This window comes from Rhincodon typus, chromosome 28 (assembly GCF_021869965.1).
Source record: "Rhincodon typus isolate 14 chromosome 28, sRhiTyp1.1, whole genome shotgun sequence".
NCBI lineage: Eukaryota > Metazoa > Chordata > Chondrichthyes > Orectolobiformes > Rhincodontidae > Rhincodon > Rhincodon typus.
This window is the reverse complement of record NC_063359.1, coordinates 17,667,913-17,683,134: the sequence shown is the minus strand read 5'-3', so window position 1 is coordinate 17,683,134 and position 15,222 is coordinate 17,667,913. Positions and strand designations below refer to the sequence as shown.

The 15,222-nt window shown below is 37.9% G+C and overlaps 2 protein-coding genes across 3 annotated transcripts in view; both read right to left on the bottom strand.

Annotated features, from left to right (window-relative positions):
- Positions 1-7,929, bottom strand: part of LOC109927418 (transmembrane protein 268) — a 22,165-nt gene extending 14,236 nt beyond the window's left edge. For both annotated transcript variants that reach the window (XM_048613608.1, XM_048613610.1), the window contains exons 1-6: positions 7,885-7,929; positions 7,600-7,770; positions 5,157-5,266; positions 4,574-4,681; positions 2,117-2,263; positions 864-974 (exon numbers count right to left, since the gene is read on the bottom strand). In XM_048613608.1, the coding sequence (XP_048469565.1) occupies positions 864-974; positions 2,117-2,263; positions 4,574-4,681; positions 5,157-5,266; positions 7,600-7,678 (555 nt within the window). In that variant the 5' untranslated portion in view covers positions 7,679-7,770; positions 7,885-7,929. The remainder of the gene's footprint in view (positions 1-863; positions 975-2,116; positions 2,264-4,573; positions 4,682-5,156; positions 5,267-7,599; positions 7,771-7,884) is intronic.
- A 1,712-nt stretch (positions 7,930-9,641) lies between these two features.
- Positions 9,642-14,544, bottom strand: atp6v1g1 (ATPase H+ transporting V1 subunit G1). Its single transcript, XM_020527436.2, has 3 exons — positions 14,382-14,544; positions 13,749-13,849; positions 9,642-10,612 (listed from the first exon to the last, which is right to left on the bottom strand). The coding sequence occupies exons 1-3, from the start codon at positions 14,461-14,463 to the stop codon at positions 10,439-10,441; spliced, it is 357 nt and encodes a 118-aa protein (XP_020383025.1). The 5' UTR covers positions 14,464-14,544; the 3' UTR covers positions 9,642-10,438.
- Between the last annotated feature and the right edge of the window lie 678 nt (positions 14,545-15,222).

The window sequence follows — 15,222 nt, the reverse complement described above, 5'->3', positions numbered from 1 at the left end:
ACACAGCAGGCCAAGCAGCATCAGTGGAGCAGGAAAGCTGACGTTTCGGGTCTAGACCCTTCTTCAGAAATGAATCCCCTTCCCCTCCCCCATTTCTGAAGAAGGGCCTGGACCCGAAACGTCAGCCTTCCTGCTCCTCTGATGTTGCTTGGCCTGCTGTGTTCATCCAGCTCTTCACCTTGTTATCTCACCTCCTGAAACTACTCCTTTTAGGATTAAATAATATTGCACGTTCTAAAATCAAAAAATAAAGCAGTTATCAACATTACGGTTATTCACTTAGTCCTTAACTTTCTAAAATGTCAGCCCTGGCCCAACTGATAGCAGTCTCCTCTGATTGCTCTCACAGACTGGAACACATCCGAGATGGCACTTCAGTGCTGCTTTGAGGGTTTTCAATTTCAGTATTTCAGTACTTCAAACAGATTATGGCACTATTTACAGAGTACAAAGTGAAATAATATAACACTACCAAATTATCTCATTATTTATTTATTGTTTAAAGCACCTTGTTATGCACAAAATGTTGAATATATTTACCTACATAAAAGTGACTTATTTGGTAGTAAGAGTTATGTGGATGTCAATTTATTCATTGAATACTTCTTTCTTGAAGTTGCATTTTGTCCTGGTAATAAAGTAATGGTATAATTAATAATCAAATTTAATACTAGTCAAATTACATTTGACTATTCAAAGTAAGCTAAATGTGGCTTTTTATGGTAAATCTGAAGACAGAAATGGTAAATGTTAATTCTTATTTTCTACAGAATTGTAGATATAACCATTTAATTCTGTTGCAACTATAGACACAGATCTGTTCTGTTAACAACATGTTCAAAATTTAATGGTAAAAGGGATACTTGAAGTATGCTTCGGAAGCCCTCCATGGTATCTGTGACCCCCACCAATAGATTGTGATTCATTAATATTTCATTCACAGCAGCAAGACGCATATCTGTGTTTATATTTACCTGGAAATGAGATAGATAAAACAACTAAAGATATTAAATCGGAACAAGTCACTTATCCATTAAGAAATCTGTTAAAAGAAAGGAACCTATGAGCTGCGAGGATAATCACATCGCACTTTCACCATGAACTTCAATCCAGCCTTGACTGCAAATTTCATCTGTGGACTGAACTTAGCTAGCAACAAACCAGTAGAATGTTAAGTGAACACAAAAGCACAGTAAAGCTACAATTCCCACAGTTTCATTTCAAAGCTCACATTGATAACATGGCCAAAATTTAAGATTTAAAATTCATATTAATTTAGTGGAAAACAGTCATCTGTCGTTGGGGTTAAGACACATTGTTGGGAAATTGGAAGAATCTTGTCTTCTGTCCAACCTATGTTTTGCCTGGAAGTATTTCTACAAAGCAGAAGTGTTTTATTCCTAGCACCTCTCATTCTTACAAGCAAAAGACTCCCCCCTCAAAAAAAATATGAAAATCAAAAACCAATGGGAAATGATTGTCATCTGGAATTTGACCATACAAACTCTGAAGTTATAAACAGTCAAACTGTCATTAGCTTCAAAACATAAAAATAAAGTCAAATGTTTCACCGATTACATTTCAGATTTTATTTGAACAATACACAGAGTTACTCCAATAAATTGAAAAATGCTGTGTAAATTCAAATTTCCTCTTCTTTCCTACCTCTCAGACAATTCCTTAACCAAAAACGTTGAGGTAAGTAATCTCCTATGAGACAAGTTCTGATTCTGCTTTTCACTCACTGGACAGAAGCTGTATGGAAGTGTCAGATAACCAGGCAATGAAAGTTAGAACTTAGTCTTTATATACTTAAAATTTTATTTCCAAATACATATATTGTGTATCATGAACCATCTTCCCACTTCTCTACAGTTGAGTTCCCAATAACCACCACACCCTGAATATAATTAACATCCATTTGCTAAATAGTTGACAGTTTCAACAGTCAATTTCTCTCGAGGGACCATTGAATTTCCATCCATAATCCTCACCTAACAGACAGGTTAAGACTGAGGATTTCATAAGATGTGCAGTCATGGACATTAAACATTGAATCAAAATCAGGATGCCTCTACAATTAAATACTGAACAATGATAACTTTCTTCTTCATACCTTCTTGGTGTATCTATCAAGGAGCAGCATCATGATGATGGTGATAACTGTTGCACCCAGGCTCACAAGAAGGTAGAAGAGTAGACCATTCATGCTGAGTTGATGGAAGGTGGAGTATATGTTCCCCCAGGCAATCAAGTAGAAAATCTGCAAAAAACAATTTTGTAAATACATATGGATAGTACCCATATTTGTGAAATCTAAACTTTTGTGGAGTGTTGTTGTTAATATAAAATAATAAATCAAAGCTCAACACATTTATGATATGGAGATTCACAATGGTTGGAAAGATACAAAATAGGGAGATACCATTCCAGAATATCAACTTATAATTGGAGTAGCTAGGTTTATTTTATGCAGATTGCCTTTATCAGTTTCTATGGGATACTTCTCAACCTTGCTCCATTACCTGGAAATGATCAGTGAGCTAATTTTATTCTTAAAGAAATTCATTTAATGAAATGGCTTGCCTGAGTTCTGAGGGCTGCACTAAGAGAGAATCACATAACTGTTTGGCAGTACAAAACTTAAACATTGCTAAAAAGAGACATGAGATCACAACTCTTCAAGTTGCACTCATCAAAACTGAAACACTTAAATAATAAATAATGCACAAGGGATGCTACAGCAACTTTTGCTTATTTGTGCTCTTCTATGTTGAGTAATCAACGAAGAAGAGCTACTGACACAACTTCTCAAAACTTCTTCCTCAGGTGTAGTATCTTAGTGTAGGTGAGGACATGTGTACATGATATTAATTACTATCAGTACATGGAAGCCAGAGTGGGCATGAATTCTGAGTATCAGTTTTCATCATCACTTTACATCATCCAAAGGATCAGAAGTAGGGCAAAGACTTCTAAGGGTTGTTGCTCATGCTCGAGTACCAAAAATTCTTAGAGAGTGGGTCAAAGACCAAGGAGTGGGAAAGTAGGTTTTTAGATTCCTGGCCATATCTGGTTATTTAACACAGCAGGACTATCCCTGCACAGAGTTTCAGACAATAGAATTTCATTCCATTGATGATAAATTTTGTTTGCTCTCCTTTCTAACTCTTTGCCCACGTTTTTATTCTGAATGCACAATGACTTTAATAATGACTTACACAGCTTTAATCTCTGACAATTTGTTTTTGCTTATGTTTTAAAATTACTCTATTATTGATCTTGCTCACCGTATTCATTTCTATTAGCCCAATCGCAATGTAAATGTATTGAGTGTTGGAACTCCAGCAGTGTGTAAAAAAAGAATGTACACCAGCATCAGGAAGTTTGGGAGGACAGAAATATACTCCTCTGAACCCTCCGTGAATGACTCTAACTGTTCAAATTTCCAAATGATTTCACCCTGTCCTTGGAGATATTTTCTAATCAACCTGTTCACAAATGTTATTACACACCACTGGAGCAGGTGGGACCTGAATCCAGACCTAACCCTATCCTTGGAGACTTGGGCTAAATACCCCATAGTTACACAGAAATTTAAGCCAGAATATTTACAACTGTTAATCATAAGCTTAGAATTTGAACAGGAGGGCAATTACAGGTAACACAGGAGGTTCTTCTCCCCATGTAAAGTAGTTAAAAGTAAACTTGCTGAATTTTCACAAACCCCACCCCACTCTACCACACACACTTGTTTTGTTCAATAATAGAGTAAACTTCCAAATTTACAAATATTTGCCTATTAAAGACTATATCCTAGGTGTGATTTTTAACTGGGCTTAAATGAACAGACTGTAATCAAGTGGACAGTCAAACATTTCAAGTAATAATATGTAAACTGGGCTACAAATTCCTCATAATTGTGAGGATGACAACTTCAACATAAGCAATCTAGTCCTCACTCTCATCCTGAGAGAGTTGTCTCCTAATGAGAGTTGTCATAGTAATCCCTTGCAATGGAATTTTCCATCCACTATAAACATTCTGCCAATATTTGTCACTTAGAAGCAGAAACTACCAGATATAGGAACCAGATATATACAGTGGTTCTAAATGGTTATGCGAACAAGTCAAATTCAAATTTGAAGCTTGAAGGATTCACAAATCTAGTATTTAAAAGAATGTCAGACAGACAATCCGGGTGTGATTTTGAATGATCTTGTAAAATGAGTGACAGTGAGTTGACTGACCAATTTATCCATCGTTTGATTTGTTTCTACTGATTTCAGGAGAACTGTAAAATGGGCAGCAAATTTACAATCACGCCTTTAATACTGTTCTGCCTTTTGTTTTTTTCTGTCCTGTGAAATTTTGATTTGCTTCATGAAAAAGGAATGTGTTTAATTTCATATTGTAGACTTACTTTAGTATCTTCATTAGGTCCTGAGCCATTTTGACAAGAATCTTCCGCTAACGCATAAAATAATTAAAAATACTTTCACTGAACGAGTACTAATGAATTTCACTGTGTTGTCTTTATGTCATTTTCCTTTCCCAGTACAATCAAACTTACTGTAACCAATAACAGCCTGAAGGCCCGAGAGTTAAAGAACATGTATCTTCGTATAGCTGAATCCTTTAGTGAATTTGTAATTTGCTTCCTGTAGATGCCTGAAGATATCTGTAGTTCGGGAAAGAAAGAATAGCCTTAGATAAGTAATGAATGCCAGATATTGAGGGAAATGTAAAAGGTTGCTACCTGTTATTGTGAAATGTTGTGTAAGAATTAGCACTGCATTCCACATGCCTAATGCATCATTCACATTAAAGATTACACCTTTGTAGCTCAGCAGTCAATATTTGGCAACCATTTAGAATATCTATCTTTGAAATTTGCAACAAGAATAAAATGATTAAGGGAAATTGCTGCAAACTGAACTCATTGCTTCCTCAAAACAAAATAAAAGCAATATTTACAGAGCCAAAACCTAGGCCACTGACATTCAGCACCTGTCATATTAAGAACTGGATACTCACATTCTTATAATTTGACTTCTCAGTTATTTGCATCTCTTTGCAAAATGTAAATACTCTTGAATAATGGGAAAAGCAGGTCAGGATTATGACAAGGAATTAGTTGTAACAAAATACTGTACCTGAAATCCCAATCCTTCCAACCTCCTAGCACAGGCATCCATATCAAAATCTTGGGACCAATAGCAGTTGTTACTGCTTAGAGCCAGAATCACTTGACCATTTTGAGGCACTAAAATATGAAAAATAAGGTATCATCAAATGGTGACTAAAATGAACAACATCAGAAAGTTAATTCAATGCTACCCAACCAATAAACACAATTACCATTTGAACAGGCCCATCTACTTAGCTCATCTATTAATCTGCATTATTTGCTTTGTGTTTATCTAACGTAGATTTTATATCGTTTGCAGTGTACACTGAAAGTTTCTTAGGATAGATTAGCCTACAATATTTGGCTACATGCTGCTACAAGCTATTATACTACATAACTCCAAACGCTTTAATCCAATGATTTCAAATATATCATTCATTCATCAACACAAATTATAATTTGGAGCCACTTGAAACTAATTTGTAACAAACCCAAAAGCCAATTGTATGATAATATCCATATATGGCATATTAGTAACAGGACAGCTCTGCCTTCTATTAAATATAAACCTGCCACAAATATAGAGATGATTAAATTGTAAATTAAAGATATCATGCAAACCACTGCATGTTGAATCGAGACTAGCTTTTATAACACTAGACATTTAATTACTTACGAAGTGTGAATAATCATCCAACAAACATATAAGGACCTTAACATTCACTCACTTCATTCAGTAGCAGCAGTATAAAGTATCTACAAGATGCACCGCAGAATTTTACCAAGGCTCCATTGATAGTTCCTCCAGACTCAATCTCCATATTATTTAAAAGATATTTGGATAAGTACATGAATAGGAAAGGTTTGGAGGGACATGGGCCATACACAAGCAGATGGGACTAGTTTATTTGGGAACATGGTCGGCATGGACTATTTGGACTAAAGGGTCTGTTTCCCTGCTGTATGACTCTATGATTGGTCGAAATACTTAGAAGGAATGAGAAGGAGATACACAGGAACTTAATAGCCCTCAAGATCACCTTCATGCCACTCACCATCTTGATTTGGAATTATATTGGTGTTTGTTGCATTGTCATTGATCGAAATCCTGGATTCTCTCCTAAACAATATTGTTGATGTAACAACACCAAATAGACTGCAGTGGTTCAAGAAGACAGCTCACCACCTTCTCAAGGACAATTGAGAATGGACATTATGCTGTCCCAGGCAGCAAAGCCCACATCCTGTGAACAAATAATGAAATGAAGCACTGTGGGTGCTCCCATACCCAAGAACTGAAGCCTTTCAAGAATGTAGCTTACCACCTCCTTCTCCAAGGCAATTCAAGATAGGCAATAAATGCTGATCTAGAAAGCAATGCCCACGTCCCACGAATGAACAAAAAATGTCCAGTTTTGGAGAGATACACGTAGTATGAAGCAGTTTTATATTAATTAGTGCTATCATGGATTGGTGCAGTGACAGCCTGACATACCCTTCACTCAATGAAATATTTGAAGGCTTGAGCTCTGGAATTCACCTCTTTATCCCACTCCTCTCCTTTGAGAAATTCCTTAAAAGCTACATGTCCTAATATGCCCTGATCTTAACCTAGTTTCTATTGCGGTTTGTTAATGTTCATTGATCATGGAATCCCTACAGTGTGGAAACAGGCCCTTCGGCCCAACAAGTCCACACCGACCCACAGAGCATCCCAACCAGACCCATCTAATCTACACATCCCTGAACGCTACGGGCAGTTTAGCATGGCTAATCTACCTAGCCTGCAAATCTTTAGACTGTGGGAGGAAATCGGAGCACCCAGAGGAAACGCACGCAGACACGGGGAGAATGTGCAAACTCCACACAGACAGTCACCTGAGGGTCCCTGGCGCTGTGAGGCAGCAGTGCTAACCACTGAGCCACCGTGCAGCCCGTAATGCTGATAATGTTCTTCAAAGTTCCTCGAAGGATTTTGTTAGGTTTAAAAGGTACTATCTAAATACAAGATTTTGATGTTGGAGTAGGGCCTGAACACCCAACCTTCTGACCCAATGAGGGTATCTGTCAAGTGCATTTTGGGCTATATTCAGGGGCAATATCCAACAGCAGACCAAGTTTAGTAATTTGTGGTGAATCAGCTGGTTAACTGCTCAGGTTCTTGCCTTATCCTCTACTTATAGAAAACTCTGTATAACCTTTTTATAAACTCCAGCCTGAACAAGTGGCAAAATTCTTTTCATTCGTGATACTCAGTTTTAGAATCCAACTGTTTGCACTGAGCATTGTCAGTTAAGTACAATTATTACTACATTATTATATAGCTTAGACAGACTTCAAATAATCTATCCCAAAATAAATTTTAAAAATTAGATTGAACCAATCAAGGTTGAAATACACAACAACAGAGGCGACATCTCAAGTTCAATCACTGCTGACAGCTGTTGTGGAAAGTGCACAGACCTGACCTTTCAACCAGCCGTCCCGTTCTGCTAGAAGATGCCTTGGAGAAACGGTATGAGAATTGTGCTCTGTTCCATAAGCCATACTTCTACAAATGCATGAAACCCGTCTTTCTCATTCTCATCAACGACGGTTCATTGAACACCGCCCCCACCAGTTTCTCGGCATGTCTACTCCTGGTCATGAAAGGATTGAGAATTCATTAATCTGTGAACTCGTCAATAATCAAACCTGCCCGATAACAGAATGCAGAAGGTAACGTCAGATCGCCCCACAGTAGAGAGGCAAACCTTTAAATAGTGCTTCAACTATACTGCTCTCCAAACTGCAATATGACATCCGATGGAATGACCAATCTCATGTTGGAAATTCAAACCGAAACAGACATCCAGCTTAATTATTCTCCTCCCATATTTATCATCCACTCGAGTTCCATACCATCATTTTATCTTTAAATCTGCCATCTCCCTCATAAGTTTGTCTAGTTTCCACTTAACACCATATATACTATTCAATCATTTATTCAATAACTTTCAAGTAATATATGTTTCTTTCGCGTAAAACCTCACTCAAACTGAAGATATAATTAGCTGCCACTGGAGGAATAAGGCAGGGAGGGATACCTACATATACATTTGTATTGTGTAAGTTATAGCCATGTTCTTAAAATGGCCTCATCCATTCAATTAGTCAAGTACTGCAATGTTATCGTTACGCGGTTGATGGTCCATTCACCGACAAATAGGAATAAAATAGTGGTGTTTTATAAGGGGGGTGTAATGCCTCCTAGAACACTGGAAACATTGTGCGCGGGTCTTCAATCTTCAAAATCAATGCAACAGACACACTGGATCTCAGTTTAATTTCTTAATAGGTCACCTCTGAAAACGCAAAAGTTACGACGAGATTGAAACGTAGAACCTAGATTATGTAGTGAATTAATTCAATTCAAATTTGCTTTACTTTTATTTTATTGATAGGCGATATTCAGTGGCAAAACCAAAGTGCTTGTGTCAGCTCTGTTTTTTTTCACTCTAGCTGATGTTAGATTTCACTTGGAGAACTATATTATGTATTCGGTAAAATTCAAATATACTTAATCACTTGTTTAAAAATCCAAACAAGTCATGAGGTTGCAACAGGTACAATTCAAACTTCCCCCACTCTACTTCCTGTTACCGTCAGTTAACAATGCATCCTTGTTCTCCATCCTATTTTTGGCTGTGTAAAAATTAATCAAGACAGCTTTCCTAACGCGTTGTCACAGGTTGCCAAAACTGACCGAAAAACTCCTTAATCTAAATTCTGTTACCTCTGTAGAGCGAGCTACTGGTGTTCAGTTAATAAAGCAGCTGGAAACAGGATTCTTATTCTAGAACGCTAGGAACATTGTCCAGGGGTTGAGGTTTTCACTAGCTTGTGCACCTTTTATAAATAATTAACATCTGGAAAGTATTAAATGCTACTGTGTCCAACATTTGAGAATAGGAGAGTGTTTTCAACTACAATACAAACTGACTTTTTTGTCGGGGGGCGGGGAGAAGAAGGAGGAGGAGGGCAAGTACCGAACCATTTCAAGTTGATGGCAGAGTGCCTGGTACATGCACAAGACAAAATGACCTCATTCTATGCCTATAACTAAAGCCTGCAATTGAGAAAAATTGGGAAGTTTTCATGAAGAAAGCCTGCAAATACTTACTGCAGAGTACAGTTTACACTAAAATCTGGGTTTATTTTACTACAGCTAACAGTTAATGACAATAATACAAGGTGTGAAACTTATTTCAATGACTATTTTTCTCTCCCCTTCCCTCCTTGTTATGCTGTCTCTTCATGGATATCGATAGCCCCATCAGTTATTTTTCCATAGGACTGTAGAAAGTATATCTTTTTATCCATATTTGCCTTTAGAGATTAAATCACCAGTAATAAGTTTACCATAGCCCACCATAGACACAAGACTTACAACAGAGAGTCACAACAGAAACTTATTTGATAAACACCTGGCAGCAAACAAATCTACGTATACAATGAGAAGTCTGAGTGCTTTATTGCTACAGGAGATTTATTTGGAGAGATAAATTACTTGAACACAAAGGTTTACAGAAAAAAGTAGCAAACAGCATACAATAAGGAGGCAGTTCAAATAGAATTTTAAGAACTGGTCCTAACTGCTGTGCTGTAACATCATACTGCATAACACTAAATTAAACGTTTCAATACAATCTAGAAGACATTTGAACAATTAAACAGCTTTGATTCGGAAGAAAAAAAGTCATTAAAGGCAAGCCCTTATTTTTAAATGACAGACACTACTCCAACAAGAACAGTTTATACTATTTTTGGGCCATTAAATGATTCAATTGCAGAAGACAATTTCACTGTTGTAATTTGGTCCAACATATTAGAACCAATTGACAAAGCAATAATAAATTCATTGTTTTTAATTCAGAAAATGTCCAGCATATTCTTCTCTAGATCCAAAACTTCAAGTGCACACAATTATAGGTTATTGTTCTCCTGTAAACCCTCCATAAAATTACCATTTGTTTATTAAAGGTATAACCTTGCCTCTTCTTGTGAATAGGAACTCATGACAGTTATAGCACCTTCAGTTTTGACGGATTAAAAAAAACTAATAGAAACAAGGAATACGCGGTTTCAACATTAATAAGGACACTTCACAATAGAAACTCAAACTACCCTTTTTCCAAATTCATCTGATGCAGATTTTATTGAGAAGTACAAGTGCTGCATAAATAAGTTTGCATAATCATGGTAATTTCAAAATATCACTATTCCAATAGTCATTTTTATTGCTTAAGACAAAAATACATTGCAGTTCTAACCATTAATGCGAAAGTTTACATGAATTTCTGGTTTAATGTCACAGATCAAACCAAGAAGATTATTCAAGACAACTTCCTTGTTCTGTTCATAGCTTGCTCCAATTTTCCTAATTTTCTCTTGGGTGTCTTTGTCGACTTCCGTTGCAGAATCACCATGTGAACCAAGTGCCTGAAAAGGAATGTAGAAACATCAAGCATTTTCAATTCTATAAGCAAGAATCATATTGAACCCTTTTCACAGAAATAGAAAGTCACATTCCTTTCAGAAGTTTTATGGATTGTCAAAGATCATAGCCAACACATATCCTAAAATCAAATTCCATTTAAAATTGATTTGCCAGCAAATGAGAGATTGTCTTAAGATCAGGAGAGACTAGAACCTAACATTTCCTTTCTGATCCAGGAACAGTGGCTGTCATCACTGCCCTATCTGAGATCAAACTACTCAAACTTAAAAATTAAATGCACCGTGTCTTTCAAATAGGATACTTAACAAGTAACAAAATAGAAGTATGATTTAATATTAGTTATAATGAGATATTGATTGCTTAAGTAAATGGACAAAGCTATATCAAATGTATTTCAATACAGGCAAATTTGGTGTTCCAAAAGGTTAGCTAAATAGTGAAAAACTACAAACAGTGAGGTCTCAAAGAGGACAAGGTTGATTATTTAAAAATGTCATGAATAGACAAAATAATTAAAGGCTAATGGAATGCTAGCCTTTATTTTCAGAGGTTAAAAATTTAAAGTGTGGAAGTGATGTTACAGATATTCAAAGACTGATCAGATCACCAAATACTGTGAGCCGTTCTGCACATTTCTTAGAAATGAGAATACTAGCCTTAGAGGGAGTTTCCATGGGATTACCAAGATAACACCAAGACAACAGAGAAAAAAAACATACTAGATGTAATCCCTGGAGTTTAGAAGGCTAAGGAGTGATTGGATCAAAACTTAAGATATTGAACAATAACAAAAATGTCAGGGATTACACTCAGTATGTATTGAAGATTGCTGGCTAACGGAATAAAACATGAACATAAATGGACATTTTCTGGTTAGCAAAATGTAACAAGGGGTGTGGCAGAGGGGTCAGTGCTAGACCTCAACATTTTACAATTTATAAAAACGACTGATGAAAGGACTGAATGTATGGGTCCTAAATGAGCTGAGCTAAAGATAAGTAAAACAATACAAAAGTAATCAGGAAAGCCAAAAGTAGTATCTTGTTTATTGCAAGCAGAATTGAATACAAAAGGTAGGGAGGTTATGTTTCAGATTTACAGGGTATTGTTGAGACCTCATCATCAGTATTCTGTTCAGTATTGATTTCCTCATTTAAAAGGATGGGAATACATTGGAAGTAGTTCAGTGAAGTTTTACTAGACTAATAATTGGAATTGACAAGTTGTTTTAGGAGGAAAGGAGTGAACAAGTTAGGTTTGTATCTGCTAGAATTTAGAGTAAGAAGCAACTTGATTGAAATGAAAGATTGAGATGTCTCGACAGCATAGGTCTAGAAAACAAGATTTCTCTTGTGAGGAAATCTAAAACTCAGGGTCACTATTTATAAAAACAGGAGATGACCATTTAAAATAGACAAGCAGACATTGCCTCTCAGATGTTCACACCTTCGGAACTCCTCAAAAGAGGATGGATGTTTTCTGGAAAGAGATAGTAGGAACTGCAGATGCTGGAGAATCTGAGATAACAAGGTGTAGAGCTGGATGAACACAGCAGGCCAAGCAGCATCAGAGGAGCAGGGGACATGCCGAGTGTAATCCCCTACATTTCTTTGTTATTGTTCAATATCTTAAATTTTGATCTAATCACTCCTTAGCCTTCTAAACTCCAGGGATTACAATCTAGTATGTGTTTTTTTTCCTCTAATGTTGTCTTGGCGTTCAGGTGTTATCTTGATAATCCCATGGAAACTCCCTCTAAGGCTAGTATTCTCATTTCTAAGAAATGTGCAGAACTGCTCACAGTATTCAGTGATCTGATCAGTGCTTTGAATATCTGTAACATCACTTCCACACTTGAAATTTTTAACCTCAGAATATAAAGGCTAGCAAGGCCCAAAACGTCAGCCTTCCTACTCCTCTGATGCTGCTTGGCCTGCTGTGTTCATCCAGCTCTACACTTTGTTATCCCTGTCTTCTGGAAATATGCTCAAGTAAAGTTCTTGATAATTAAGGGAGTGAAAAGTTTTGGGGGTCAGCAGGAATGCGTAATCAGATCAGCCAAGATCTGAATGATGGCAAAGCAAGCTCATGAAGCCAAGTGGCTTGCTCTCTCCTAATTCATATGGTCATATTATTAATAGATAATGGTAGCAAGAGAGAAGCTATTTCTACTGATTGCTGAGTATAGGACAGAAAATAGCCAATAAACAACAGCTAGGTTTTTCAGAAGTGAGAGAAACATTAAGCTTTTTACAAAAAAAATCCAAAGTGTGCTAGAACTAAAGAACATTTACAAGTACGGTTGATATTAGATCAATAATTAAGCTTAAAATTGAGATCTAGGTTTTTGTAACCAAAATATTTATATGGCATGGAGCAAACATGGGCATGTGCAGTTACAGATCAGCTACCGTTTTCTTGAATGGTACAACAGGCACAGCCACAAGTGGCTAACTGACTTCCTCCTATTCTAGTGTGACTACACTAAAAACAATTTCATAATGTTGTGGATATTTGGGATCTCAGAAGGTAATGGATGTGGCTGTACAAATAAGAGCCTGAATTTTTGACCAATTACCACGAATATCTTTTGAGAAGTGTTTCACTTCCAGGCTTTTAATTTCAGCATCAGGGTATATTTCAATGTGGAATTCCATGATTAACCTATATCTTCAGAAAATGTGCCATTTGTCACGTAACTAAATTAAATCTGATGAGATTAATAACCAAATCCAAGATTACTTTTAAATCATGCATACAAGCTAAAATTTAACAAAGTAGCCCAGCTAATCAATAAGCAACTGCACTTGCATAAAGTCTGAATGGTGCTTTGGAAACAGAATGGTGGGCCTCCCATTCATTTCCAAACTAAGAAAGTTGAAATTAACTTGATTTTCACAAAAGGTCAAGAGTTAACAATGATTTGTTTCCTCAAGAAATCAGAGACACACAGCCAGCAAGTTTAAAATTTCATAAAAATTTCTTAATAATCTTACAAGACCCAGAATGGGAAAACACATTTAAAATCTGGAAAATACTGCAGTTATGCAAAGATGCATAGATTTTCAGTTCAATTGCTGCAATTTTTAAGCTTAAAATAAAACTTCTATTACATACAGCATTTTCCTTCGCTTTAAAGTCCTTTTCTCTCTGTAGACGATATTGCTCAATCTCAGCTTGAGCTTCCTCTTTTGCTTGCTTCAATCTGCGATTTTTTCCTATGATTGAAGAGGAGTGTAGACAGTCCATCAGTTTTTAACCAAGTAAAACAAAAAATGAGGTGGTGGAGAGGAAAGAGAGCAGAGCTAGTGGGGTGTGGGAGAAACAGGAGCAGGAGTGCATGGTAGAATAGGGTGGGGGAGACAACAAGGGGGAGTGAAGTGAGGTTATTGAGACACAGCAGACGGGCATGGGTGGAAGGATGACACAGCAGAGAGGGGCCGTGCGGTGGGGTGACACAGCAGAGGGGGGGGGGAGGGTGACACAGCGGGGGGGGGGGGGGGGGGGGGGGGGGGGGGGGGGGTGGGCGGTGACACAGCAAACGGGAGTTCCCTCAGTTTAGGGACTGCAGGACAGAGTAGGAGTTTGTGAGAGCGCTGGGATGTGGCTGGGCCTGAGCTCCAAGCCGCCCCACAGCTGACTCCCGGGGTCACGGAACAACGGTGCTTTTTTCTTGACAAGGACAGCCTCCGTGCTCCTCTTCCCCAGGCTTTATGTTGAGGTAATTTGCAGGAAAGGGCAGACACTCACGCTTCCGAGCTTCGGCCACTTTCTCCGCCGCCCGTTTCTCGGCCTGAAGCAGCTGCTGAATCCCCTGTGACTGACTCGCCATTTCCAACTGCTCCGCTCGAACGGCCCCGGTACCGCCCCACGTGACACCGCCCAACCCCCCACGTGACAACCGATCTCACGTGACGCAACAATCCTTCAGGCTGAACCCTAAACGCGGAAGTGGTGCTTCAGGCTCTGCTCATATGCCTCCTCTTACCATTCATTTTGTTTTGGTCGGACTTACACTTCACTGCACCTTTGCATTTCGATGTAACAGCAAAGTGCTACGGATGCTGCAGATCTGAAATAAAAACAGATCTTCTACCATCTGTGAAGAGAGAGAGAAATTTCTAATGTGACTGATGGCACCAAAAGGAGCGTCAGAGTCGCCAAATAAATCTGACCCTATTGAACGCATCACTCAAGTAGGATGGTCAGAGAGTGATAGAGCTGTACAGCACCAAAACAGACCCTTAGGTCCAACTATCCGTGCTAAACAGATATCCTAAATTAATCTAGATCTATTTGCCAGCATGTGACCCATATCCCTCTAAACCCTTCCTTTTCATATACCCATTTCATATACCCTTTTAAATGTTGTAATTATACCTGTCTCCACCACTTCCCCTGGCCACACATTCACCACCCTCTGTGTGAAAAAGTTGCCCCTTAGGTCCCTTTTAATCCTATGCCCTCAAAGTTTTGGACTCCCCTAGTCTGGGAAAAACATTTTGGCTGTTGACCGAATCCATGCCCCTCGTCCTCTAATAAAATCACCCCTCAGCCTCTGATGTTGCAAGTCAAACAGTCCCAGTCTATT

Excerpts from the sequence above, each read along its gene's own strand:
- atp6v1g1 (XM_020527436.2), bottom strand. The coding sequence starts at position 14,463 with ATGGCGAGTCAGTCACAGGGGATTCAGCAGCTGCTTCAGGCCGAGAAA. Across the intron at positions 13,850-14,381 it reads AGTGGCCGAAGCTCGGAAGC|GAAAAAATCGCAGATTGAAG; the intron begins GTGAGTGTCTGC and ends CTTCAATCATAG. Across the intron at positions 10,613-13,748 it reads TTAAAGCGAAGGAAAATGCT|GCACTTGGTTCACATGGTGA; the intron begins GTATGTAATAGA and ends ATTCCTTTTCAG.